The 27,322-nt window shown below is 38.8% G+C and overlaps 2 protein-coding genes across 3 annotated transcripts; both read left to right on the top strand.

Moving 5' to 3' along the window:
- Positions 1-895: 895 nt before the first annotated feature.
- si:ch211-105f12.2 (RIMS-binding protein 2-like) lies at positions 896-3,309 on the top strand. Of its 2 annotated transcripts, none has more exons than XM_061720406.1 (5): positions 896-1,174; positions 1,502-1,658; positions 2,081-2,184; positions 2,281-2,323; positions 2,446-3,309. In XM_061720406.1, the coding sequence occupies exons 1-5, from the start codon at positions 953-955 to the stop codon at positions 2,559-2,561; spliced, it is 642 nt and encodes a 213-aa protein (XP_061576390.1). In that variant the 5' UTR covers positions 896-952; the 3' UTR covers positions 2,562-3,309. The 2 variants fall into 2 exon arrangements, with proteins under 2 accessions (XP_061576390.1, XP_061576391.1); XM_061720407.1 differs by having other exon boundaries at positions 901-1,174; positions 2,281-2,352.
- Positions 3,310-14,990: 11,681 nt separating this feature from the next.
- On the top strand, positions 14,991-22,579 carry LOC133441895 (dehydrogenase/reductase SDR family member 11-like). The gene is made up of 7 exons (XM_061719640.1): positions 14,991-15,202; positions 18,239-18,448; positions 18,977-19,071; positions 20,180-20,309; positions 20,466-20,558; positions 22,124-22,189; positions 22,286-22,579. Exons 1-7 carry the CDS (start codon positions 15,071-15,073, stop codon positions 22,325-22,327), a joined length of 768 nt encoding a protein of 255 aa, XP_061575624.1. The 5' UTR covers positions 14,991-15,070; the 3' UTR covers positions 22,328-22,579.
- The last annotated feature ends 4,743 nt before the right edge of the window (positions 22,580-27,322 follow it).

The raw sequence follows: 27,322 nt of genomic DNA, 5'->3' as shown, positions 1-27,322 counted from the left end.
CCGCTGTCTGCAAAAACCACCTAAAGTAACTCTGGGCACCCGTCCCAGTTGTCTGTTAAGACAAGTGTGCATTGTTTTACGTCACTATGTCACACATCAGCAAATATAAAACTAACTTACAGAGTTATGGTGGACATCACAGCACAAAAACTGATGATGGAAGAGAAATTGAGAAATTGAATTGATGGAAGAGGCTGAAGAAGAGTTTATCTTGGAGGCTGTTGTGAAAGTGACTTAACCTCCACACCTTTAAGATGACCCGCCAAGCTAAAAGTGGCCAATATTCCTTTGCAGAACTTTAGCCACTAATTCAGGACAAGAACAACAAGAGGCCTCTGTGGAAATGTTTTATTCTGCACGAGCAGATTATCACCTGCTCACCTGCTCACCTGCACGGAGGTCAAGACAGGAAATGCTGATTTTCACTGACATGTAAACTGGGTCATGAAAGGAGGAAGCGAAGGAGGAGCCAGTCAGCCTGAAGAGAAACCACACTTTAACATGGTCTGATATGCTCTAGATATGCTGTTGAGTGGCTGACTCACACACTCAAAAGCATCTCAATGTCATTTAACCTTTTATCGCCTCGAGTAGTGGCCGTACAGTTATATAACTCTCCCAGTGGGGCCAATTTGTAACTGAGCCAATGTAAAAAAAACAACAAAAATAAATCTCAAATGAGCACAATCCCAAAACATGTCTGTTTATTTTGAAAATTGTTGCACTTGATTTGAAATAATGCCTTAATCTGTATTTTTTACCATCATCCCTTCCGCTTCTTTGCATGCAGTCTTTGCTGAACTAATGAATCTGTCTACTTGTTTCAAAGAGGATTAGCGCTCCTTCTGCTTAGCTTAGTTACCTCAAATTAGGATGAAGGTAAGGAGCAGCCTGCTGTCTACAGCAGCCATCTGTCTTACAGGCGGACAGGCGAGCGCTCTTGCTGCTGTAAATGGAGACGAGGCTGGAGTTGGATGTTTTGATATACCCAGATGAAGTGAGGGTCGTTACTCCAGAGGCTCTCCGAGAATGGGAACTGGAGACAGCGAGCCAGTTATCCATTCCCGACCTGCGACTGTTTGTGGCGCTTTACCCGTACAACCCTGCTGCCATGTCTCCCAACTACGAGGCGGCTGCAGAGGAGCTGCCCTTTGTGCCAGGCCAGATCATCAAGGTAAGCGGGTGTAAATCCTAAAATTTGAGCGCTTCTCTGAAACGTGTGCTCTATTTCCTCATTTTATCAGCTGAAAAAGTTTCTCTGTAAGACCATGATGGTGTTTCCTGTTTGTGCAGGGTTCAGGCCTGCTGAACACGTTCAAAGGCATGAGCTTGTCTCTTTATTTCCTGTAACTGTTTCCAGCTCAATGATGTGATTTCCCGCCATTTTTTACTGAATCTGGCTCCTAGCTGCAACATGAAAAACATTCACACAACAAAAGCACATGTTTCTCTTCCCCACAAAGCCCCCAGGAGAGTGATTAAAATCCACTTTGTTCTTTAGGTGTTTGGAGATAAAGACGCTGACGGCTTCTATCACGGTGAATCCGGTGGTCTCTCCGGTTATGTGCCAAGTAACATGGTAGCTGAAATCCCGGTGGGCGACGACTACCTGAAAGATCTGCTCATGCAGCAGGGATTCATCCCTGTAGACCACACAGGTATTGAGCTGCTGTTTCTGCAGGACATGGTGCTGTAGTGCACGAGTAGAAGAGTAAATCTGGAGTGAAACCTGGAAAAGCAGCACGGAGACACAGAGCTCTCTCTACCCTTGACAAGCACAGCGGTATTATTGTTCAGTGACGCAGACAGTCAGTTGCTAGCTGCTCATAAACCACCTTCAAAACACTGATTGCCCTAAGCTGCTTGTTGTGGGAGGTTTTAAAAAAGACCGTGCACACAAATATGAGCAAGTAAAAGTGAAATGTTTGGATGTATAACCTAAAATGTAAATGAAAAGCGGCTTTTCTTTCAAGAGGAAAGGGTTGAGGGTTGATGATATCAGTGACCTTTGTGCAGTTAGTGTGAAGTGTGAAGCAGGTGTTTGAACGTTTTTGCCCCATGTGCATGTCTCTAACGCCAGTTGCGAGCGACTCGACCGGTATCCCTGACGATGTGGTCGTCCAGCGAATGGTGGCCTTATTCGACTACGATCCGTGGGAAAGCTCGCCCAACGTGGACAGTGACGTAAGCACTTCAAAGCAAACCCCCACCTCCCCTCTTTTTCCATTTTAAATATTAAGACTGCTTTACAAGAATGAAATGATTCTTCCGGTCTCTCAGGCTGAACTCGGCTTCCGATCAGGGGACATCATCTACGTGTTGGGTAACATGGATCCAGATGGATTTTACCTTGTGAGCGCCAGCTCATCACTTTACTACATGATCATTGATTATTTATTGATATTTGGCACTGAAAGCTGATTTTTATTTTTTTTTTTTTTTCAGGGAGATCTTCATGGTCGACGAGGTTTGGTTCCATCAAACTTCCTGCAGCCGTTACCCTGGAACTAGACGAACCTGCTGTACTCGCACGCTTGCTACAAATGCCAAGAGAATTTTAGAAATCAGCATCTTTTACTAAAAGAAATAGTTTAAATGTGTCAAATACCTTTTTTTAATCATTATTATTGATTTTTTGTTTGTTTTTTAAATGATAGTCTGGCTGTAGATTGCAAATAATTGAGCCTAAACCTTATATGATCAGTTAGGATGATACAGAGAGGTTTCATCAAGTCCATTCAAAGGTCTTTTATTGACAAAAATCAGAACAAATACAGATGTTTTGGTGCATAACAGATAAAAAATATGACAGTCGTGTCTTTACAAAAGATAATCAAAACATCATTTCATTTTTATTGGCCTCTAATTCTTTATTCAACAATTTTAGCCTTAATAAATACACTCTCAGTCTCTGTGTTGCAGACCGGAGTGTGTGAATGTAGTTTGTCCATTTTTGCCTTATACCACATTTCTATATTTTCTACAGTATGCTAATTTCCTATGCAGTAATTAGTACATAAATTACAAAATAACAACAAAAAACAATTGTGTTCTTGAACTTTGGTGTGATTTTCATGTTAAAAATTGTAACAACTGAAACTTTGTACAAACAAATCCCAAAGTTTCGAGCTGTAAAGCAGAAACAAGAAAGCTTACGTGCTTTCATTCACAAGTCACAATGTCGTTTAATGCCGCTGTGTGATTTTACATGAAATTCAATTTATTTTCCATTTTGACAAGTTATTCTCTCAATCTGTAATAAATGTGTAATAAAATATAAGACAGAAATTAAATAAAAAAGAAAGTAAAAGGCTTTAAACTTGAAGACGTCTGGCTGGTTTCTTCTTGTGCTCTCCTCCGTCGCCAACAGTATACTCATCCATAAAGTAGGAAACACTACACTGTATAGTGAAGTTTAGTAGTGCTTTCTACTTTATGGGTGACAACACTGTACATCAGCAGCTTTCGGTCGCTCCGGTACAAAAACTGAGGAATGGAGGGTTAGGTGGAGGAAGATCTTCACAAATTTAAGAGAACACCAACACAGAAAACAAGACCATTGTTTTTAAATTATGCTGACATCAGGATGGAAGTAGAGCGTTTTAAGGGGAAACAGTCACAGAAATAAAAGCAGAGATCATCACATTTTTGAATAAAGCCACTTGTTCTCGGGATCTTACCAGCCTTGGGACTTCAGAGAAGAGAGAAAACCCAGAAGTGAAGCGCGATCTTTATATTAACCCTGTCTGAGCCACGTGGTTCACACAGGAAACAGTCTCACACACACACACACACGCACGCACGCACGCACACACGCACGCACACACACAATTTTATTAGCCTATGAACCTGTAGCAGCAGCTAGTCATATCCCTCACAAAGTTCATCTGTGATTGATGATTGTCACTGTGTTTTGTGTTTGTCTGCTTATTTGTTTCCCTAAAGAGAACCGTTGGCTCTTTCACCAACTTAGAACCACCTCTGTGTTACTGAACACACATTTTAGGAAGTTTCCTTTATTAGAATCTCCACACACACACCTACACGCACACACACATATGCACACACACAAACACACACACACACACACACACACACACACACACACACACATGCAAATTCAAAAAACCTACACCCATGAGTGACTGGCAGCCTGCATCACTGCTGCATTGAGATCTCATCCCTTTTAAGGACAAACGGTTACGAGGCGGCACCTGCTTTTCTAACAGAGTCAGACCCTGAAGCAGATAGATATTGATCTCAACAGGATTTCATGTCGTGAACAAATCGTCTCAGTACTTTTTAATTGACGCAGCTCTAAAGGCTTATATCCTTTTTTTGTTAAAGTTGGGGAGGGGTGTTGTCTAAAGTCCTAATGAGTAGTCATGTCTTACCTGCAGCTAACAGATGAGTTGCTGGTGGACAAAGAACAAATGTGCAAAGGCTGTAGCCTCACACATTTTTGCACCGTCTCACATTTGCATCAGAGTCATTTGCAGATGTTCTTGTATGTGTTGACAAAGGAAGAAATAGTGTGATGCAAATGTGGTGAGGTGTAAAAGTCCAAAATAGGGTGTTTACTTGAACCACTATGACATTTTTTGGGGTCAAATTTTTAAATGTGAAATGTGAAAAGGAGAAAATGTGCTATACTTTTGTCAGTTTGGCTTACCTGCCAAAATTCCTCTCTGTTTCTCTAAAAAAGAGGCCCCATTGAAACCTGGAAACTGCAGGTATGTGCTTCTCACAACCCCTCTTCAAAGATAAAATAAGAAAAATCCTTTACTAATGAAGCATCAGTGAAAATTAATCAGCAGACTTTATCAATCATGTTAGAGGTCATGTATCACCACCGTCCTCAATTACTACAGCCATACAGGTCTTAAGATAGCAGGAAGCTTCATTTCTCAGTTAAAATTCAGAGAAATCATTCACGCCTGCATGTATGTGACAAGGTGTGGGTGGGGGATGGTGCTGCAAGTCGTCTCTATCCCAGCAGCCACAGAGCAATATGCTTGCAACAACAGAAACTTTGCAAACACTGTAGAGACGGCCTGTGTCCTCCGTTGTCACGACAACCTAAACCTCAGAGTCACACCAAGTGATATAAGAGGAAGTGGGGGATGGGCGGCACACTCAAAACAAGAAAAGATGTCCATGTTAGAGAAAAAGAAGTCAACTGTAATGCAGATTTTTTTTTTAAAGCATGTAAGCTTGTATGCATGCAACCAACAAAGATTAGAATTTGTTGAAAAAAAATCAAGTAATGCATGTATGAGTGCACTGATGTCCGTATTTTGAAATTGTGTGTGTCTATGTGTGTGTTTTAAGTGTAAGGAATGAATGTCCAGCAGCCAAGCATGACTGTGCATCCTGCAGATTATGTCAGCACTGTTGCACCAGGGGCTGAGCTTGCATCACGCGTCTATTCCTGTGCAACATGGGATTATATCCAGAGCGATCTCCTCAGTGACTTAGGGTGATATAGATAGCATCAAACTGCCAGAAACAAGTGCAGCATCTAATGAAATCAGGAGGAATTATCCTTCTAAAGCACTAATTAAATTATATTTTGCCTTCAGTAGTTGTCCTCAAAATTACGTTTTCCAAGCTGACAGCGATGACAACATATTTCTAAAGAGTTTCATTCACTATGAAATGAAAATGAACTGCATTTAGCTGACAGGGGAGCAATAACTGATTTAGTCAAGTGTATGTGCATCTGCACCACAGACCTGCAAGTAACTGCGTTTATGGATCAGACTTGTTCAGTGCCGCCATCTAGCGGACAGAAAACGGGCAAAGTCTGCAAAAGAGTACATGTATCTTGTCCTACAAAATAAAATACGAGTTGTTTGATAAAATTTTATCCTCAGAACATCAAACCCACAAACTCTGATCTGCACTGTGTAATAAGGATTACCAGAAACTATCCTTATGTCAAGCATTCATTATTGTGGTAGAGTTAAGTACAGACTCGTACAGTGTTTTTTGTTGAGGATGATCTATCCATACAATGGCCGGGTTTCCCAGATCCAACCTCTCTTAAGGATTTAAGAGAGGTTCAAAGAAGGTTTGAACTAAGAGAGAACCCTAAGATATGGGTGTTTCCCAGATGACTTCTTAACACCGTTCTTTAGTTTCGCTCTTTCAGAAGCTCTTTGGAGCAGCTGTCCGGTTCTGAAACCAAATCAATCGATGCCAGGCAAATCGATCACCGGTCACTATCAGCGCATTTTCACACGCAGCACTGCTGCCTAACGCACTAATTCACTGCTGCTTGTGCGTTATAATGAAAAATTAAGATGATAAATATAATTCAATTACCCTTTTTCATCCAAACGGTGTGTTACTCCGTTATTTCTGGCTACAGTGAGGCTTTTTTTCCCCACACGCAGAGACCGGGAGGAAACGTGGTGGGCGTGTGTGTGCGTTCAAAAACATGAGCCAAGAGAAGGCGAGTTTCGCAAATCGCAACGTGGAATTACAGCAATCCCTGGTTTTTCGCAGGGGTTATGTTCCAAAAAGAACCCGTGACAAGTGAAATTCTTTTTACAATTATAGAGGGCTTCAGATTGCAGAGATCATCCCCGCCTCGCACGTATTCCACTCCTCTTCTGAGACGCTGCATCCCGACTCTGTAGCGTCTTTTTCTCCTAAACCCCGCGGTGCAGGTGGGTTTTTTCAAGAGAAGAAAATAGTTATGGGTCGTTGTCTTCGCTCTTTTTTCTTCTGGGCAAAAAGATTCTTTAATATAAACCGACACCATTGATTATATTTGAGACTGTAATGAACGATTCATCAAAGGATCTCGTTCTTCAGCTGCTGCTTCCCTGTCATCACATGTAGGTGCTCGGGCTCGGGCTCGGGCTCGGGCAGGTGTCACGGTTGCCTGGACAGCCCGGTCCGACAGCACGTCCAGGGGATTGAAGTGCTGACGCACCAATGCGTTCATATAAACATTTCTGCTTGCGCACGGCGACGCGGTTGATTTGCAGCGAGAATATGCTGTAATGCAGCCAAATTATCAAATAAATGATATTCATGATGATCGTTTTATTTGTGCGCATAAAGCATATAAAGGAACACACTTGTTATTCCTTATTTTTCTTTTTTTTCCCCCTTTGCTGTCACCAATAAATGCTAAACAATATAAATCTAAAGTATAAAATAGATCAAAATTTGTGCGGGGTGCATTGTTTTAATATCTCATTGCTTGGTGTGATATTGATTTGCCTGACGCGGCTGGATCTGTGAGTCTTTGTTCACTAAGATGGTTGTAAAGACTGGGTCAGCAGCATCTTTCGTTTCCTTCTTAATGAAAGAGATACTTAAGCTAAGAGCGACTCTGGGAAACGCGATTTTCTTTCACAGGATCCTTAAGAAGGTTTGAAAGAAGTCTTTCGCTGTTAAGAACTACTTAACTGATCTGGGAAACCCGGCCAATATCTATACCCGTTTATTTCAGTGCAGGGTCACGGGAATCTGCTTGAGCCCATCCCACCTCTCTTGTGTCAAAAGGTAGGGGTACGGCCTGGACAGGTTGCCAGCCTATCACACTGCCTATCATATACACAAACAACCACACACAAAAAGAAAAGATTAACAGTATTTTTCAGTGTACTTATCAGTTAATTATTGTACTCACCATTTCTTTTCAAACATGGATCCAAAACATAATTACAAATAGGCATACAATCTAACATATCATATGAGATTTTAAAGGGGACCTATTATGGCATTTAATGTATATTTTAAACAGGCCTTGAATGTCTTAAAAACAATCTAAAGCTTGTTTTTTCTACATAAAACAGAAATTCAGCCTGTGGGCCATGTCTCTAGTTTAACCGCTTCTAGCCTCCTTTTCTGTGCTGGATTCTGAGGGGAGGCGAGGCTATGATGATGAGGCTCTGTGCCGATTTGCTGCGTGAATGACGTGTAGCAGGGGAGGGAACAAAGCCTCGCTCCAGGCAGAAGAGCAGCAGCTCCGTACACAAAGCGTGTTCCATGCGAGCGAGCTTCAGCGACAAAATAAATTCCATTGCTTTATTTTTTTTCTATTGGACTGTCCTAACTGGCCGCAAGTTTAAGGTTTCAGTGTGGACAGAGAGCGTCCGATGTCACGCAACTCGACTCGATAATCGGACACTCGCATGCAGTTATGACACGGTGTAAACGGATCTTAAAGCCTGAATTACGGTTCTGCATTAAATTGACGCGTACCCTACGCCGTAGGCTCTGCGTTGGTGTAACGTGGAACTATAAATCAGCCTTTAGTTCCCTGAAGAGGGAACGGGTCACCTCGTCTTCACACTTATTCACACAGGAAGATTTAATTGAATTCTGAACAGGTACACCACAGTTATTTACTCTGATTCCTCATCATTTCATTTATGTTACAAGACAAATGAATCATGTTAACTGTAAAGAAATCACAACACTGAATTTTCACAAATGGCAACTTGATTGTTAAAAAAATAAAAGTACATAAGTTGTATATAAATAACATTTATGCACTATTGCTGGCTCAAGGAAGGACCGTGCATTTCTTCTGCAGGTTTCGTTGAACAGCTTCAGGTGCATTGCTTGGAAGATCTGAAACCATAAACAGAAGAAAAATGTATTACTAATAGAGCTCCGGTGTTACCTAATGGGTGAGTGGCTCCGTTAGGGAACACTGGAGCCACTGGAGCTGCTCACCGGTCCGGTCCGGTGAGTGGCTCCGGTGCTCCGGCGCTAAGCTAAATACTTAGCCCATGCAAAGATCATACTTGTAGACAAATATAAATAACATAAAAAATGAACGTCACTTACCGCTGACTCGTGTGCAGTTGCCGGGTCCGTGCTGTTGGAACTGATCCTTTTATGAGGGTAAGTGTCGATGCAAAAAACTGTCTCTCGCTGTGGAAACAGTCACCGCTTCTGAACAATGGCGGAAGCTCTGGTCGGCGGAGTTGGTTGTGGGCGTGGTTTCAGCAGGGGAGGCCAAACCTCTGCGGCTATGGTGACGTCACCATAGGCGCAGATTCTGAACGTAGAAGTCACATGAAGATTCACCCGGGCGGGGTGAACAAACCCTGCAGAATTTCGTGGCATTTCATCTTTTCTGTGTTGGCAGGGTGAGAGGAGACCACTTTATATATGTTAAAACAAGAAAAAACGTGTTTTTCATAATAGGTCCCCTTTAAACCCAGAGTTTGGCAGAAGTACCACTTCTCACCACACAGGGGCAGCATATAACAAGAACATGTATGTGTACTGTATTCCCCTGACATATAACACAACAAAGTTCACCTCAAGTGAGACAAATTGATATTACAAGACATACCAGATCATGCTCGTTGGTACAGTACTTTCATTGGTTCTTTTGTCATCACAGCAGATCTTAATGTGGTCAGAAGTGGTATCATTACATATCAAGTGAGAGACCTGAGTTTGTCTCCAGTCTGACACAGGAGAGTTTAAAACTTCTCTTTTGTTTTCGCATTTAGGATTTGTAAACCCCCAAGCTTAAAACTCTCATCTTCTCTATACAAATCTCTGATAGCTGGGAGGGTGACGCTCCTGTGTCCTGGGAAAGACACCAAGGTGGCACAGACAATCCTAAAAGGTTTTTCTGCAAAAACAATAAACCTATATATCTATGTTTGTATCACAAAACATTGTGCTGCTTCAATTACTTTCAATGGGTGTCTCTTCTTGTGCAGAGGTACAGCACTTAGCATTCTTAGCATATCGAAGAAGTAATGAAGAAAACTAACAGGGATTTTTATAGCTTTGATTCCCTGTTTGTGAGTTCATATGCAAATATTTACTTGTCTTTACAACTAAAAAGGCCTGTTTTAGATTAATAAAGTGCTGGATGCCACGTGGAAGTACTTTCATCCAACAGATCCACATTTTTTTTCTTCCAACTGAACACTGTCTGCAGTTTATGTACAGTAGCTTTAAAGTTCTGTTTTGTAATCAATTGTCCATCAACAATGATACATAGATGTTCTTTTCATGCCTATAAGCATTCGATCAGTCTGGTATATGGCTATATGAATCACTTTATGTTACATTATTTAAATAAAAAACTTTTTATTTTTATTAAATTGAGGTAGTCAGTTCAACTCCATTATAGGACGATATTGGCTGATAACTGTTCATTTGTTTCATATTTTTCCGTTTTGACAGCTCTTTTGTGCATCCAAGGGTAATGCAAAACATGGCTTTTTTTCAGTTTTAATTGAACAGAGCATAATTGCAGCATTGTGTATTCATTTCACTGCCAGTATCCACTTTTGAATGTTGTGGCTGCTGCTGCCCCCCATTATTCCCTCATGGTACCATTTACAGTACATGGAGGAAAACAAGATCTAATTTATTTAATGATATCAGTTAGCTACAATGTTTTTATTCATCCAAGAAAAGTTGGTGCTCTGTGCAGATTATTAATCAATTAGGCTAAATGTGGGCGGGCATATTAAAAAGAAAGTACAGCCTCTTTCCATTTGGAGGTTTAATGTCTCGGGACATTAAAACTAGTGGAGGTGGCACACCAATTTTGCATTTCCAATATATTGTCAGTTCTGTTCTTTTGTGCTAATCCTGCAAGTCTACTCCATAAACTGGAGATAGAAAAGAGAAATGGAAGTGAAAATCTCTCTCTGCTATAGGCCTACTGATCCTTCCACCAACAAATGCATTTCCCAATTCTGACCACTAGGAGTCATGCTCCGTTTGTGATTTGACTTTCCCATAGAGTGTTTACAGACCAAACACGTGAAGAGTTGTGCAGCTGGGGGTCCTTAACATACTGCATCACTAGTTACAAGAGCAAAAACATCCGTTAAAGACTTGATGTAGGGTGGATGAACCTGAAATGGAGCAGTGCCCCTTGAAACAAACAGAAAATAATAATAATAATAATAATAATAATAATAATATAATAATAACAGACAGACAACCACAAAGGGCTCCCCTGTTTCTGAACTCTGACATCCTTCGGTTCAGTTCAGCTTCAGTTTCATTTTTATAAGTCACAAGTCATGATAAATGTAATTTGGTGGCACTTTCTTGTCTTCGGCTGCTGGATGTTCACAGGACAGCTGGTGAGCTGTAGGATCTGGTTATTGGAGGAACGGTAACTGCAGCTCAGGAACTAGTCCTCCAGCTCGGCTCCAGAACAAACAAAGCTGCACAGCTTTGCGATCTGCTGCCAGATTTCCTCAACAGATCCACAGACCAGGTGGAAAACCATCTGAATTATAAATCATTTTCTCTTACAAGTTCATGAATAAAATATATAAGGATATAGTTTATGAAGAGCCTACTTGTGGTTTTATTAAATGTTGTATTTTAGATTTGGCTACAGTGTGTAATTAAGCTAACTGTTTTTCGCAGATTAAAATGTCTTTTTTTTTTAATCTAATATATTTCATTCTGTCGTGTTGGATTTTAATCCTGCAATAGAAAGGTGTAGCTACACTTTAATTAATTAATTTTCATTTTGACCATGAAACCTTGCATCTGCACTTTAAAATGTTGAAATGGCTTAACTCTAACAGTGTCGTGGTTGGGAACAGAGGCCTATTTTTTCTGAACATAGGCTACACCTTTATAGTAACAACAGATTACGTCCAAGTTGCCACCATACTGCAATGGGAAACGTGTTGAATTCATTGCAGTGCACAACTGTTGATCAATCTTATATATAATTCTCAACAGGAATTGTGCATCTCTGAAGTTGAAAGTGCACATTAATGGTAAAGATTTGTGTATTTTTTCAATGGGGGCAGCCTGTCATAGGAATGTTTGTTTCAAGCCCATAAAAGGTTCACCTCTAGTGAGACAAATTGGTATTACAAGACCTGCCGGACCGTCCCCTTCATTAGCACAGTGTTGTCAGTGAGTTTTTTGGCAACACAGCAGAGCTATATGCCACTGTGTGGTTAGAAGTAGTATTGGCAAGGCAAGGCAAGGCAAGGCAAGGCTTTTTACTTTTTAACAACTTGTGCTTTTTATTATTTGACCTCTTTTCTTATCATATTATTTGTTATTTATTCTATTTTATTTAATTGTATTGTATTATTATTTCTTATTTTTATTTTCCTTTATAATTGACTTGTTACTGTTTAATTGTGTCTTGCTGCTTTTAAGGTTGATTCAACTTTGAATGACCTTGTGTTAAATTGTGCTATACTTGCCTTGCCAGAAGTAGTATTGCTGCATAAAGTGGCTTTAAAAACAGCAGCTAATGTTTAAATATATTCTTATTTGTATGAGTATTGCCATTCGACTCTCCATTACACGGGTTTGGTGGGAGTTTGTGATGCTGAACAGAATTTATCTCTGTAGTTTAAAACTTCTCTTTTGCTTTCAGGTATGTATACATGTGTATAGATGGGTGTATATATATATATATATATATATATATATATATATATATATATATATATATATATATATATATATATATATATATATATATTGTGTAGATATATATGTAGATAAAACTGGAGGCAAGGGAGCTCTTTTACTGGATCTAACCTGGAGCTTTACGCTCACCCATATACACCATATACACCCATACATACCTACATATATATATATATATATATATATATATATATATATATATATATATATATATATATATATATATATATATATATATATATATATATATATATATATATATATATATATATATATATATATATATATATATATATATATATATATATATATATATGTAGGTATGTATGGGTGTATGCGTATGTATGGGTATACATATATATATGTGTGTTGTGATTATGTGTGTAAGTAGATATATACATAGATATAGAGCAGATACAGTATAGTGTAAATAAGTATATTTATATAAATATTTATATGGGCATGTGTGTACAAATATATAGAAATATTCAACTATGTGTATGCATGTATAAGTGTGTGTGAGTATAATTACAGTATATAATATTATTATTAATAATAATAATACTGTTATTTAGCAGTGTGAGTACAGTGTGTGAATATTTATAAATACAGGTTAAATGATCAGTAAATGGGTAGGACTAAATAAGTTTACACTTCTTCCTACTCCTTTTTTGGCACATGTAAATCAAGATAGCAAGTTTTAAAGGATGAAATTCTTTGTTTTGTTGTTTTGTTTTCTTAAACTTCTCATGAAGTGTTGTTTTTTTTTTTACATGTACAAAAACAAAATCAATCAAATCAAATCAAATTTAGGCCTCAAAAAGTAGCCCGCATAAGTAGCCAACAATCCAGCAAGTTTCCAGTGGCCTGCAAGTAGGGTTGTCAACCGTCCCTTGAAAAACTGAATCCTCCCGACGTATTTATAAACTAAAGTACGCGTCCCGTCTTGAGCTGAAAAGGGACGCACTTTGTCTCGTATTACTGTGAGAGTCAAAAAATAGTCATAAAATGCCAATGGAAAATGGCATTGAGCTGTTGAATTCATAAGTCATTTTTTTCTGTTTTACTACAACTGTAGCCTACAGTCATTGCCTTTGAGGCACAAATATGTTTACAAGTTTTCTACAGACTTTCTGTTTGCACTTTTGTTATTGCACTAAAAATGTGCACTATTACAGAATGGATGTTCTGCTTTCTTTCTGTTGTTTTATATGAATTTATACAATTTTAAGTTAAGCAGGACAAGTTTCTGTTTAAGAAAGATACTTATTTTATTAAGTTCATTATGTTATTTTGTATTACAATTGCTGGATAATAATTTGTTTTCCGTGTGCTCATGGCATTCAAAAATATGCATCTAATTCAATTCAGGTTCGAATCAAACAGTTAAAAATCGTTTCACTCACAAAAAAAGGGACTAAAAAAATTCACCATGCCAGGAATGGTGAAGGCAATCGGGTTGGCCGGCCCTGCCGATGAGTTGTCCCTTATTTATTTTTCAGGGAATTGGCAACCCTACCTGCCAACCACCACAGCTAAACTGGTAAAGTCCCTTAATTTTTCCTGGAATGATAATAATTGGTATGCAGTGTTCATTGTGGATGAGAAGAATGTTGAAATTTCATTTTGACGATGGAAATTGAATTGCAGATATCAACAAAGCGTCTTCTGTCTAGACCAGGAGTCGGCAACCCAAAATGTTGAAAGAGCCATATTGGACAAAAAACACAAAAAACAAATATGTCTGGAGCCACAAAAAATGAAAGGTCTTGTATAAGCCTTAGAATGAAGGCAACACATGCTGCATGTATCTATATTAGTTATAACTGGGGGAAGATTTTTTTTTTTCATTATGCACTTCGAGAAAAAAGTCGAAATGTCGAGAAAAAAGTCGAAATGTCAAGATTAATGTTGAAGTACAATCTTGAGAAAAAAGTCGAAATGTCGAGAAAAAAGTAGAAATGTTGAGAAAAAAGTAGAAATGTTGAGAAAAAAGTCGAAATGTCGAGAAAAAAGTCGAAATGTCGAGGAAATAGTCAAAATTTTGTGAAAAAAGTCGAAATGTTGAGAAAAAAGTCGAAATGTCGAGATTAATGTTGAAGTACAATCTCGAGAAAAAAGTAGAGAAAAAAGTCGAAATGTTGAGAAAAAAGTCGAAATGTCGAGAAAAAAGTCAAGGTTTCGAGAAAAAAGTCGAAATGTCGAGAAAAAAGTCGAAATGTTGAGAAAAAAGTCGAAATGTCGAGAAAAAAGTCAAAATTTCGAGAAAAAGGTCGAAATGTCGAGATTAAAAAGGAAAGGAAAAGAAAAAAAGAGAAAAAAATAAGAAAAAGGAGAAAAAAGAAAAGAAAAGAAGAGAAAAAAGAAAAAAAAGAGAAAAAAGGTCAAACATTTTTGAAAAAGCTCCAGGGACCCACTGGGGCGGCGCTAAAGAGCCGCGGGATGTCGACCCCTGGTCTAGACGAAAATGAGAATAGCTCACTATTACAGGGTGGTGTCCCTGAACGCAGCACGGTGAGGTAGAGCGTGCTGCGTCAGTGAAGCGCATCTATACACCGGTGGTCGCTCCGCCCCGCACAGTCGCAGCCTGCAGCCCGGTCGCAGCTTCGCCTCCACCACTCGTCCGTGTCTCCGTGTGTGAGCAGTGATGGACCGCTGGAGGGGCAGAGTGGCTCTGGTGACCGGGGCATCGGTCGGCATCGGCGCGGCTGTGGCCGCAGAGCTGGTCCGCTGCGGGATGACGGTGGTCGGCTGCGCCCGAGACCTGGACAAATTACAGGTTTGACCCCAAGTTTACTCAACTTTCCTGAAAGTTTGTGCATAGGTAGAGGTTAAAGTAATGAGACAACATTGAAGGTGTAGTAACTCAACTTGGTCACAGAGTTTGTAGATGAGAAAGTAGAAAACGAGAAGTTTTACGAAGTTATTATTTCTAATGAATCTTAACCTAAGTTTATAGTTAATAAAGTTATAACTGGCGCTGCCCGGTTATTAATGGACTGATGAGAATCAGCTGCGTCAGTGTTATCTAACAAGTGTGTAAAACTTTTCGCCTGGTAAACTTTACACTCACCACTGTTATGTTGTAAAACATTTTTCTTTAAAAGTTAAAAAAATGCATTCCCAGTTCTTATTGTCTGCTTAAAATGTGGTTTATAGGTCGTCAAAGAAAAATAAAAGCTTAGTGCCACAGTGACGGTAGTCTATGTCACTATTATTAATGTTCCGACTGTGATTTAATACGTTAGTCCAGAAACTCGTGTTTATGTTGTTGTAATAACTATTTTGAACACTGCAGAGTTTATTCTACTCTTGTGTTGGTTTGTTTTTTGTTTTAGTTTTTTTACTTTTTGGACTTGTCTAAATGATATAAGTTGACAATCAAAGCATTTCTTTTCTTTAATGAGTGGTATTGGTTATAGCAGAACACTGTAAAATCATAATTGCAGAGTAAAATAAAGTATTAAAAGTGAAGAAGGTATTTAGTTAAGAACAAAGGGGTTCAGGGATGGTGTGAAAACTTCTCCATCTAGATGAAGAATGTGATTTTCCAGCATTTAACAGTTAAATTTCAAACATTTAAGCAAACAAATCAATGATAAAGTCCACAAGCTCCTTTTGGTTTTCTAGGACATCAGATGGTGAACGAGTCCAATAACCCGTTACCAAAAAATGTCAATTTTTCAATCTTTAATTGATTTGATATATTGACACTCTAGTCAATTATTATTAATTATTTATGTAGCACCTGCCACAGACAAAAATTCCAAAATGCTTTGCAATGACATAGTTTCAAACATGACATGACATAATTTCAATATTATACCATTTTACAAGAAAAAAAAGGCTAAAGGGGAAAAAAAACAATAAAAAATCACATAAAAGAAAGGTATACAGGACCAGTAACAGCATCTGGCTATAGGATCTGAGGTTTTAACAACAATATTGTTCAAACATGATCTAAAATATATTCTGGACATTGACCGTGAAATGCTTTGAAAGTGAATGCTGACGTTTTAAAACAGGCACTAAAATGAATTGGTAACCAGTGAAGTGTAGATAACACTAGTGTGTGATTTTACATATGCCATCAACCTGCCAGGGACTGCAGATGTAAATTAGCCTGTATGGCTAAATCTGGCACATTTACATGATGAACTCATGTCAATCAATGTGCGTTGTCCCTTTTAAATAAATAAATAAATAAAATAAGGGAGCTCTTTTACTGGATCTAACCGGGAGCTTTACGCAGTCTCAAGGCCATTCAAGACTTTTTTTTTATGAAGACCAATAACAGTGCATTACAGTAATGTAAAGGAGTAGAAATCAAAGCTCTTCTGTTTGGCCTTTTTGTCACCAGCCTTTTCCATTAAGAAATGGCCCTCAAAGGGGGAAGACATTGCTAGACCAGCAGTTTTGAATGACTGTCAAAAGACATTGATTGCTTAAAAACAGGCACATTTCTCAAGCTTGACGGTAATGATGAGCCTAAAAACTCTTAACTGCTTCCTAATTTGTGGAATTATACTGTCTTATGCATTGATCAGACTCTTTCTCGTCAGAGTTTAAGGAAAAGTAGTGATCTTGATTTGTGTTGTAACTCTGTAAAATGTGATTTTAAGGATTCAGAATCCTTAACGGGATATCTGAATTTCATGGGTGTGCAAAATGACGAGATTTTTCTGAAATGACTAAGAATCTGTCCTAGACAGGATAGGGCCCAAAATGTAGCCCTGAGGGATCCCACATGATGGACAAGTGACCCCTGACATGACTATACAAACTGAGGTGAAAATAGTTCCTGAAATACCCATCAAATCATGGATCCTCTGAGCAGATTCTTTTCCATAGAGTGCAGTCTCTGAAAACCAGATTGAAACTTATCATAAACCTTTTTAACATCCTGATACAACTTTTGATTTTAACAGAGCAGCCTTTTTCTTCTTGATGTTGAGTAGAATTTTAACCAGCCTACGTTTTGGAAGGCTAAGCAGGAACAGGGGTTGCACGTCAACTGTTTTATATTTTTTATGAAGGGATTTTTATTTCATGTGTCACTGTCAAATAAATATATAAATAAAAAAACTCTGTAGAAATGTTGTGAAGCCAAATGGTGAAACTGGTCGTGGCTAACCGTCCCTTATGCCAAAAGAATCCTCACTTAAGTCCTAAATGTTTACCCATTTTAAACTCAAGATTTCAGAGAAAAGTAAGGGCTGTTATTGATTATTGGTATTGGTTACTGATTTATCAGCAGGCTGTTGTTATAAGTTACTTTACTGATTTATCAATATTGGTCTTATAATGGCTGATAAATGAGTGAACTTAAATATGTTTAACATTTGTTAGGCACTGTTATGTCTTAGTGACTCCTATATAACAAAAGGTTTGGGGAAATCTGTTTATCCTCTGTTTCTGGACAAAAACAATATATTGACAATGTATCTAAATTTCAGATTTTCACATCACCAAATAACATTCTTTGAAATGCTATATCTGTCAGAATCTGCAAATTACAACTAAATACATCAAGAGATTAAATACAGTGTCTGGTTTTCTACAACCACTTGGACATTTCCCAGGATTTAAAGTCAATTCTGCTTATTGATCCCCTTAAATCAATCTGAAAGTCAACATTCACTAATATCAGCGCTTTGTTGTCTTAAGGTAACTTTTTGGATGCCTGGTAAAAAAAAAAAAAAAATGTTTTGTATTGTTCAATGTCCTAAGTTGGAGACTCTGAGACTTTATGCGTGTTTGACTTATGATGTTGTTAGTTGACCGTACGATCAACACAACAGTGATCTCGTTCCAGAAACTGGCTGCAGAGTGTAAAAGTGCCGGCCACACCGGGGTCCTGGTACCTTTCAAGTGTGACTTGACCAACGAGGAAGAGATTCAGTCCATGTTCTCAGCCATCAAAGCAGAGCACAAAGGTGTGGACGTGTGCATCAACAACGCTGGTCTGGCTCACCCAGAGCCTCTGCTGAGTGGAAACACCAGCAGCTGGAAGAACATGCTGGACGTAAGAGCTCAGTCGTTTTGGAAGAAAAAACAGGAATATTTTATATTGGACCAAGAACATAAAACTTTCTGATAGTTTTTGTACTCGGAAGAAGCACCTAATGATATACCTGTTTGACAAATAAATAATGATAAATCTACTGAAATCCCAAGTCACTTTAGTTTTGAGCTGCAGGAACCTTTGTATAGCTCATCACTAACACATTAATGCTGTTAATGTTGTGAAACCTGTATTTCCTTGTGTGTCGCGTCAAGAAAACTCCTCGATGTAGACGAAAGTAATTAGACTTGACCTCATTTTAGATCAGTTAAGCTCCAGTTCATCCAATAATCAACTTCACAACAAAACCCTGCAGCTAATTCACCAATGAAATGTGGAAACGATGAAACTAACTTTTTTTTTTTTTTAATCTGAATCGTTCAAAGTTTCGACAGTGTTTTAAAAAGTGGATAGTCTGTGTACAAGAAACATTACTTTAGTGTGAAGTTTGACTGTTTTCCAGATGTTTTCTTTACGTTTTACTCCTAGGTAAACGTTCTCGCTTTGAGCATTTGCACGCGTGAGGCGTACCAGTCGATGAAGGAACGCAATGTCGACGACGGCCACATCATCAACATAAACAGGTGCAGTTTGATTTACTGCTCACGAGCAGTAGCAGTGAAGACTTAAAAAAAGGCACTGTTGGGTTTATGGTTCTTCATCTCTTATTGATATTGTCATGGACGCGTTGCAGAGTTTGATACCAAACTCTTTCACGGCAGACTGTATGACCCGTTAGAAGTGGAGCTGCTCACGTTAACGCCACCTTTGTTCCATTAAAAGGAATCCAGACTAATTGGACTCGTGTTGCTGATTGGATTAACACCGATTATGTCGCTGTGGGTTATAAAAGAAACTTTAAAGGCAGACGTGCCATCAAGAGTGTAGGGCAGCTGGTTCTTTTTTTCTTTTTTAACTGAGGACAGTTTCAAACTGGTTACTGCTGTGACTCATGAGACTTTAATTTCAAGTATAAATTGTTTACTCGGGATTCTCGTCATCCCAGTTGAACAGAAAGACAGGGAGGGCATAATAACATGAATAGCGTTGTCATATAATCCCCATCAATGGCAGTAACGTCTTTTCTTTTTGTGCCAGATGACAAATTGAATCCGGGGTGGATGGGGTGAAAGGCTGTCTTTAGAAAGCATTCTTTGCTCCATCTATTATGAAAGAGAGACTTCTTTTACTATTTTCCTCGAACTACATTCAAACATGTAGCAAAAAAGAAATAGTTTGTAGTTCGTTCATCCAAAAGTCCAATGCGCAACTATATTTGATAAAAGCTTTCAACGAGATTTATCAAATAATTTAAATAGTTTTGTTGACAACAATAAGGACACAAAGCAGTTTATCTCTCCCTAATGGATCAGAAAATATCAAAAAGTAGTGACAACCTCATCAGAGGATCCTCAAATCTAATGTGACATCTTCAGATTCCATGTTTTGGTAAACCAGGTCTCTAAAATGTACAGATGTTTAGATAAGTATAATAATATAATAACGCTCTGATGCTGGAAGTGCATGGTTTGACTTTGCTCAACAAACGACTCCGGCTGGTTGTGCAGGTTTGTGAGAGGGATCGTTTGGCGTCACTGAGTAGTGGCATTTCTTCATCTGCGGTCTGAATTGTCGGATTACACTGCTAGATACTGAGCTTGTTAATGGCTTGCCCGTCTTCTCCCGTTGCAGCATTTGTGGGCATCGTGTAATTAACAGTACTGATGGGCATTTCTACACGGCCACCAAGTACGCTGTGACTGCACTGACCGAGGCTCTGAGGCAGGAGCTGCGGGAGGCCAAGACTCACATCCGAGCCACGGTAAAGCCTCATCACTAGCTTTCTACTCCTTCAGCCTGCAGTGCGTGTCCTTAAAATCAAACCTGACCAGTTTAGTAGATCATGAGCTCCACAAACATCATCACAAGTTTAGAACAGATCCACTGATGTGAACTGGCATCTTCTTTCTCTCTGCAGAGCATTTCTCCCGGAGTCGTGAAGACAGAATTTGCTGGGCGGTTTTTCAAAAATGACGCAGAAAAGGCCAATCTGCTATATTCTATGTATAAGGTAACATTATTTCTGCTTTTATTGTACTGTTGGATAGTTGTTAGAATGGCACAGAGCAGCTCTGGCCATGTTGTGGCTTCTTTGTGTTGTCTTGTGATTGATTTATTTATTATTTAATTTATTTTTTTTCCAACTGAACCTTTTTTATTTTTATTAAGGCTCTAATCTTTTAAACATTTTTCTGTGCTGATGCTCAGAAACAAAATCTCCAAGGGGAGATATCCTGACTCATTCTGATGAGCAGAGAAGTTAAAGTATATGCCTTGAATCCTTAAAGAGCTGAGTCTTTAGCTTGCTCTTAAAGTAGGTACAGACCCTGTAGATTAGAGTTTGGTAGGTCTTTCCACCATCGTGGAACAATGGAGAGAAAGAGTCTGGCTACCGATTTCATGCCACGTGGTGGAAGCACCAGGCGTCTTTCACTGGCTGAGCGGAGCTGTAGAGAGGGAGTGTAGCTCTGGATGAAGGAGTGGTAGGCAGGAGCCGTTTGGGTTATTGTTTGGTAAGCCAGAAGCAGAGCTTTGAACTTGATGCACGCTGCAACTGGAAGCCAGTGCAGGGTGATTAGCAGCAGAGTGACATGGGCTCTCTTGGGCTGAAGATTGAAGACCAGACGTGCTGCTGCATTCTGGATCATCTGCAGAGGTTTAACTGAGCACGCAGGAAGGCCGACCAACAAGGAATTACAGTACTCAGTGCATGACATGAAATGGGCCTGGACCAAGAGCTGTGTCGTATGTTCTGTCAGGGTCTGATTTTCCTGATGTTGTAAAGAGTGAATCGACAAGACCGGGAAACCGAGGCAACATGCTCCGTAAAGGTCAGCTGGCTGTCTAACATGACACCAAGATTCCTAACAAGTGGGCACAAGTGTGGTGGAATCTAACTGCATGCTTATCAGAGGAGGTAAGGAGTGACTGGGTGGACAGACAATGAGCTCAGTCTTGGACAGATTTAGATGAAGGTGGTGATCCTTCATCCATGCAGAGATATCAGAAAGACAGCCTGATATTTGCATTGATACGGCAGTGTTGTCAGGTGGCAAGTTAGGGAAAGGCTGGGTTTAATCAGCATAGCAGTGGTAGGAGAAGCCACGAGAGCTGATGAATTCACAGCAGACAGAATAGAAACAGAGCAGCAAGAGTTAAATAAGTGGAGAAACTGTGTTGTTTCATACAGTAACCCGGGACATGTTATGGTGAAACATCATCTCAGCATTCCAGATATGAAAGTGTTTGCTTGGGTTTCTGTACTTGTCTACTGAGTCCACTTGTTACCGGCCAACACCACATGCAGCGTCCTCTGCACTGATGTTGCTAGGCAACAATAACAACCCCAGAAACGCATTCATGGTGATCCCCGAGCCTCTCTGCTAAACTTCCAAATGTCTGACAGTTTTTGGATTAGATTTTACAGTTAAATTTTTATCGAACTCTTATTCTCAAATTATAAAATAAGTTCCCTTTTCAAGATTTTTAAGGTATTATTCAATTAAATTCTCTTTCATTCTGTCGATGTCATTGCATAAATGAAAAATACATTTCAGTGCTTCTTGTCATTTGCAGGTTCTGGATGCAGTAGACATTGCTAATGCAGTCACATACGTCCTGACTTCCCCTCCACATGTGCAGGTATATTATTCACTTATTTATGTTCTTTATTCATTTTCAATCATTTTTAAAGCACACTGTTTCACTGTTGAAATTTTCTTTTTCTTCCTCTTCCAGATTGGAGAGATCGTGCTGCAGCCTGTGGAGGAAGCGTTCTAGTTCTGCTCCGTGTGACGGCTGAATTAATCTCCGCATTCATATTCTGTACCCGCTTCATCCTGTTCATGGACGTGGGGGCCGGAGCCCATTCAGAATATGGGTGGGAGGCGGGGTATCACATGTCCGAATTAGTTTGCAACTCAATTAATATACTGACCAACCCTTCAACTGAAGGTTTTGTTTCCTACATTTATGAAATCAACTGTAATCACTCATGCAAAGAATGAAACATCTGAATAAAGATTACATTTACATTTATATCTTAGCGTTATTGTTTTAATAGAAAAAGGTTAATCATTAATAGAAAATCATCATTAATAGAAAAAGCAACATATAACAATATTTTTCAGGTGAAAAACGTACAGTATAAACCTTTGGAATGCACAAATAACTGCAATAAGATATACTGTGTGTGTCTGTCTGTCTGTCTGTCTGTCTGTCTGTCTATGTGTCATATATGTAATAAAGAGAGAGAGAAAGAAAGAACAAACCGTTAGAAAAATTAGTCTGGAATGACTATACATTCTGAAAAGTTGAAATTAGCAACTTCCATGAAACTGAATATTAGGTAATGGTGCATGATCTTTCTTGTGATGTGCTGCCCTCCTGTGGTGAGGAGTGGTATTGCTACAAAATGACTGAACAGGAATGAGGTGTTTGAAGTCTTCAATGAAACACTGGTGAGGAGAATAGCTGACTATTGCTTTCAGATGGTTTTTGTAGGCAGTTTGAGTTTCCTAAAATTAACACTCCTGGCATCTGCTGCATACAGTATAAATCTGTTGGCTGCTGGCTGCCGGCTGCTGGCTTAGAGAGTAAAAATTCCTCCCTCTTCTCCAAAAGACAGACAGACAGACAGACAGACAGACTCTTTGAAAGTTGATCTGGGTTAACAAAGTATTGTGTAACACCAGTAACTTTCACAAAGTTTATGGGGACATTTTCTCTGACCCCGACTTAACCTGAGCTGTTAATTTACCTGCATGAGTACATACAGTAACAGAGAAATACTGTAATTTTATTGGCATGCTGCAGCATTGCTGAAGTAGTATTGGCACAACAATTTAAAGTTGATTTTGTTTTCCTGTTCATGGGTTCACAGGAAGTCTGCATTAGACAACTGGAAGTACACTTTCACCCAAGACCTTTTCTAACTTAACCATCAGTTTATGTAGTGTTAAGGTTCATTTTATTAATCATTTGTCTCAACATTTTTCATATTTAAATTACGATTTTGTACTGTTTTTACGATTCTGTTTATAAGAAAAGAAGCATTAATATCCAGAAGCTCCGGTCATCAAAGTACCTTTGCAATCCCAAAGAAGAAAGCTGATATTGTCAGTAAACTTGTTAAAGAAGTAAAATATGAGACGAGGTAAGATGCTACTTGCTTAGATATACAAGACCTTTTTGTAACACAGTACATCAAAGTATGAGGTTGTTGGATGTGGATACATAGCCCACATTTATATTATTTACTTTAATTTAAAAAAAATAGAATAAAGAATAGTATATTTAACAATCAGCAATGGGGAGCCATTGCTACATAAAAGTAGGTAAATTGGAAAGGCTTTCATTCAGCAACATGCAGGGAGAGTGCACTTGAAAGCAGCACCGACATTGTGAGCAACAGCGGGCTGACCAGGACAACTGGACCTTCAGAAAAACACACCTGCGTCCATGCAAGGGCTGCGTTGGTCTGTAGATTTTCCCCATACTTCTCCTGTTCTGAAACCAAAGCTGGCTGAACGTAACGAGTTTCAAAAGAAAAATCATAACAAGCTGGTTAAGGTCGTAAAATATATAAAAATGGTGTGAGAAAATGTGGAAAATGCAGGTTATTGGCACCTTTGTAGAGCCACAGGCAGATTGCGCAAATGCACAAACCACCAGGGGGCCCCACAGCTGAACGTTAAACCTCATATGAGGGGAACTGAAATGACCTGTTTGAAGGGATGTTGTTTAGGGTAACCACAATCATTTAGGCAACTCAACAACTGCTAAGTGCTCAGGTCATGTAAATGCAAACAAGCCCACATCATCACAACACCACTGCCATGCTTGACTGTATGAGATGTTCAATCTCCCAGGTACCTGGGTCATGTTTTCTTTACGAGGAATGAACATATCCAGGGAGATGTCATTCTTATTAACGCCAGGACATTAGTTTTTCGTTTTATATGGCAGCCTCGGACAGGTTTTAAGGATTAGCTCTGAAAATAGAATTGTTCTATTGCTGCTTATTAACTAATGATTTGTAAATTTAAATTCATGTTTTGTTTACATATTTTTCTATTGACCATTTTCTAGGGTGTACCCTAAGGCTCTATTTCCAAGCCACTTATTTGTATTTACAAGGTCTTGACCTGGGTGTCGTTGTTGATGGCATTTACAAATGCCTTGAGTCAAAAATAACACTAAAAGCAATTAACTTTACATTTTTGATTATCGCAAACTATTTCTCTTTCATCTCATGTAAAAGATGCAGGTTAGATTTTATTAACTTTTATTGCATTTCTAAAGGTAATTACTGAATCACATACTATGAAAATAAATTTAACACAGAACCCCATTTCATAAAAATTGTGATCCCATGCAAAAAAAGTATGTTAAAGATATAATGCAGCGCTCAATCGATTTAACTTTGACTACTTTTCACTTGTAGAACAGAATAAACCCAAAATACTTTTTTTTTTTTCGTGTCATCTTCATTTGATTTGTGAATGTACATCCATTTTTTTCACTTCAGGTCTGTGACCTACCCCAAAAAGGTTGATGGCAGTAAAACATTTGCCATTTTGAAATGTTACCATTTCTTCTTACAGGACTTGATATAAAGAAGTGTTTTAGTTGTTATTTTGTCTCATTTCTGGTAATTAAGGTATGCTACCGTATAGAGTTGTGTCTTTTGTTTGTTTTTTGTTTTCATGTTTCAGGGCAGTCCAGTACCCTCTTCTTCCTCAGAATTCCTGCCATCACAGAAGTGTAAATTACCTTTGGAGAGGGCACTGATGCAGCCCGATACCATCACAGATACGAGTCTGTGAACTTGGCTATAAACGTCTTTATTTAGGAGCACATGGCGGTCAGTTCTTCAAGAAAAGATCTGGAGTATTGACTGTCTGAATAGACTACATTCATTAGTTTACCATCATGCTTCTTTTTTGAACAGGCAGGTGGTAATATAGCCTTTAGAAGTTGATAAAAGGTTTCCCATCTCATGGTTGTATCAAGTAAGGATGATTGGCAGTTCGTGATGCAGTGCCATCCGTGGGATTGGAGATCACAAAATCACTGCACTTTTTATATTTCTGGACTATTTCTGGACTGAGATCTGCCACTGCAGTGTGGTGAGATCAATTCCCATTCATGGGCCTAGGAAAAGACAATAATATAAAAAAAAGAAAAAACTTTTTTTCTTTTATTCAAACTGTTCATTTAAAGGAGCCGTCTGTAAGAAATGTCCAAAACTGGTACTGCAGTCACTTTCAAAATATTGTTGAGCGGCTTGTACCCTCCCCCTCCTCCCCCCGACCAGAGGTTGCCAGGTTTTTCATCCAACACATTCGTAGCGGCTGCTGCGATAATTAGAGCCGAGCTGGCAACCCGGATGCCGAAACAATACGGACTTGGTGATTGGGAGATAGGTGGAGGGTGGAGCTTCAGGCCAAAACAAAAAATGACAACATAAACATCAGTTGAGGGCTGCAACTCCTCTTTTTAAACTGGAATATCCTGGCTTGAGTGCTGTTGTCAGTGACATAAGTATTTGAAATGAACATGATTTTTAAATGTCTGTTGACATATCGGGGTCATTTTATGATTCGTTTTATTATTGCTCTTACATACAGCTCCTTTAAGTGGATTATCTTCAGGCTTACCTGTGCAGTTGTTATTGTAAGTAACGTCTGACTGGTAACACCAGTCTACAATAAGAGTGAAATAAGTAATTGAAAAGAAACTGGAAATGAAAATGTCCAGTTAAATAATGATTTACCTTAAATATGATATTGTGAAGGTGTTTATAAACCCAAAAAGGTTTAATTTTATTTGAATTAAACTAATTAATAGATAAAATAAAACATGTGTGAGTAACATTGTGAAAGTTCTTTATATTTGTGCACGTCTGCCTACACTGAACGTCTGCGGAGCGTAATGTGGCGCAGGGTTTAAAGAGTGTGTTTTATAGCACATGTAGAGCCAGCTACCAGCCCCTCCCATGGTGCATGCTTTTCGCATAGTCCTGATTTGTGTGACCACTGATTTGCAGCAAACACTGATATCTCAGATGTGATGATTTTAAGAAAATGGTCCCTCTTTCCCTGGGGTTTTCTTCAAAACCACCAACTGGATTGATGCAGTTTTTACTTTTTGCTGGAGGAAAGATGAACAGATGAGCTACTGTCAAAGCATGCAGGGGTCATTCAGTTTAGGAGAGATTTTATCATTTCTGGAGCAGATTATCCACAAATATTCACCACTGGGGTTATTGAGTTCTTTATGGCTGTAACTGCTTATCACAACTTAATGACTGCATATTTACCTTCACACTGGGGTGAGGATGAAAGCCTAAGTAGTCACTAAAAACAACTGAAATATATATAATTTTTTTAAACAACATTTTTAAACATCATATGGGTATGAGTAAAAACATGGTCACTTGTGGAGGTAGTGTAAATGTGTAAAGACAGAATAATTTCTGTAGTAAATACCCTTCTAAAGGGGTGCTAAACTGACTTTATGACATGGCTAACCCAACTTGTGTGTTTAGAAGTTATCGCTTTTTAGTATAGTTTTGTAAACAGTTTATTTGAAATGAACTGAAGCTTTACCCAGGACAAGTTAAAGCTTCATACTTGGATTGTTTAGGAGCTATTTTGACTGGTATAATTACACAGATACTACATTTTCCTACATTATATTTCTAAGGTTTCCAAATGATTTTCATTTCATTTTTAAAATAAGCCTACATTTTAGATATCTTATATGATTATC

The sequence above is a fragment of the Cololabis saira genome, chromosome 4 (assembly GCF_033807715.1).
Source record: "Cololabis saira isolate AMF1-May2022 chromosome 4, fColSai1.1, whole genome shotgun sequence".
Classification (NCBI taxonomy): Eukaryota; Metazoa; Chordata; class Actinopteri; order Beloniformes; family Belonidae; genus Cololabis; species Cololabis saira.
The sequence above is the reverse complement of the archived record's forward strand: the minus strand, read 5'-3'. Positions and strand labels throughout refer to the sequence as shown.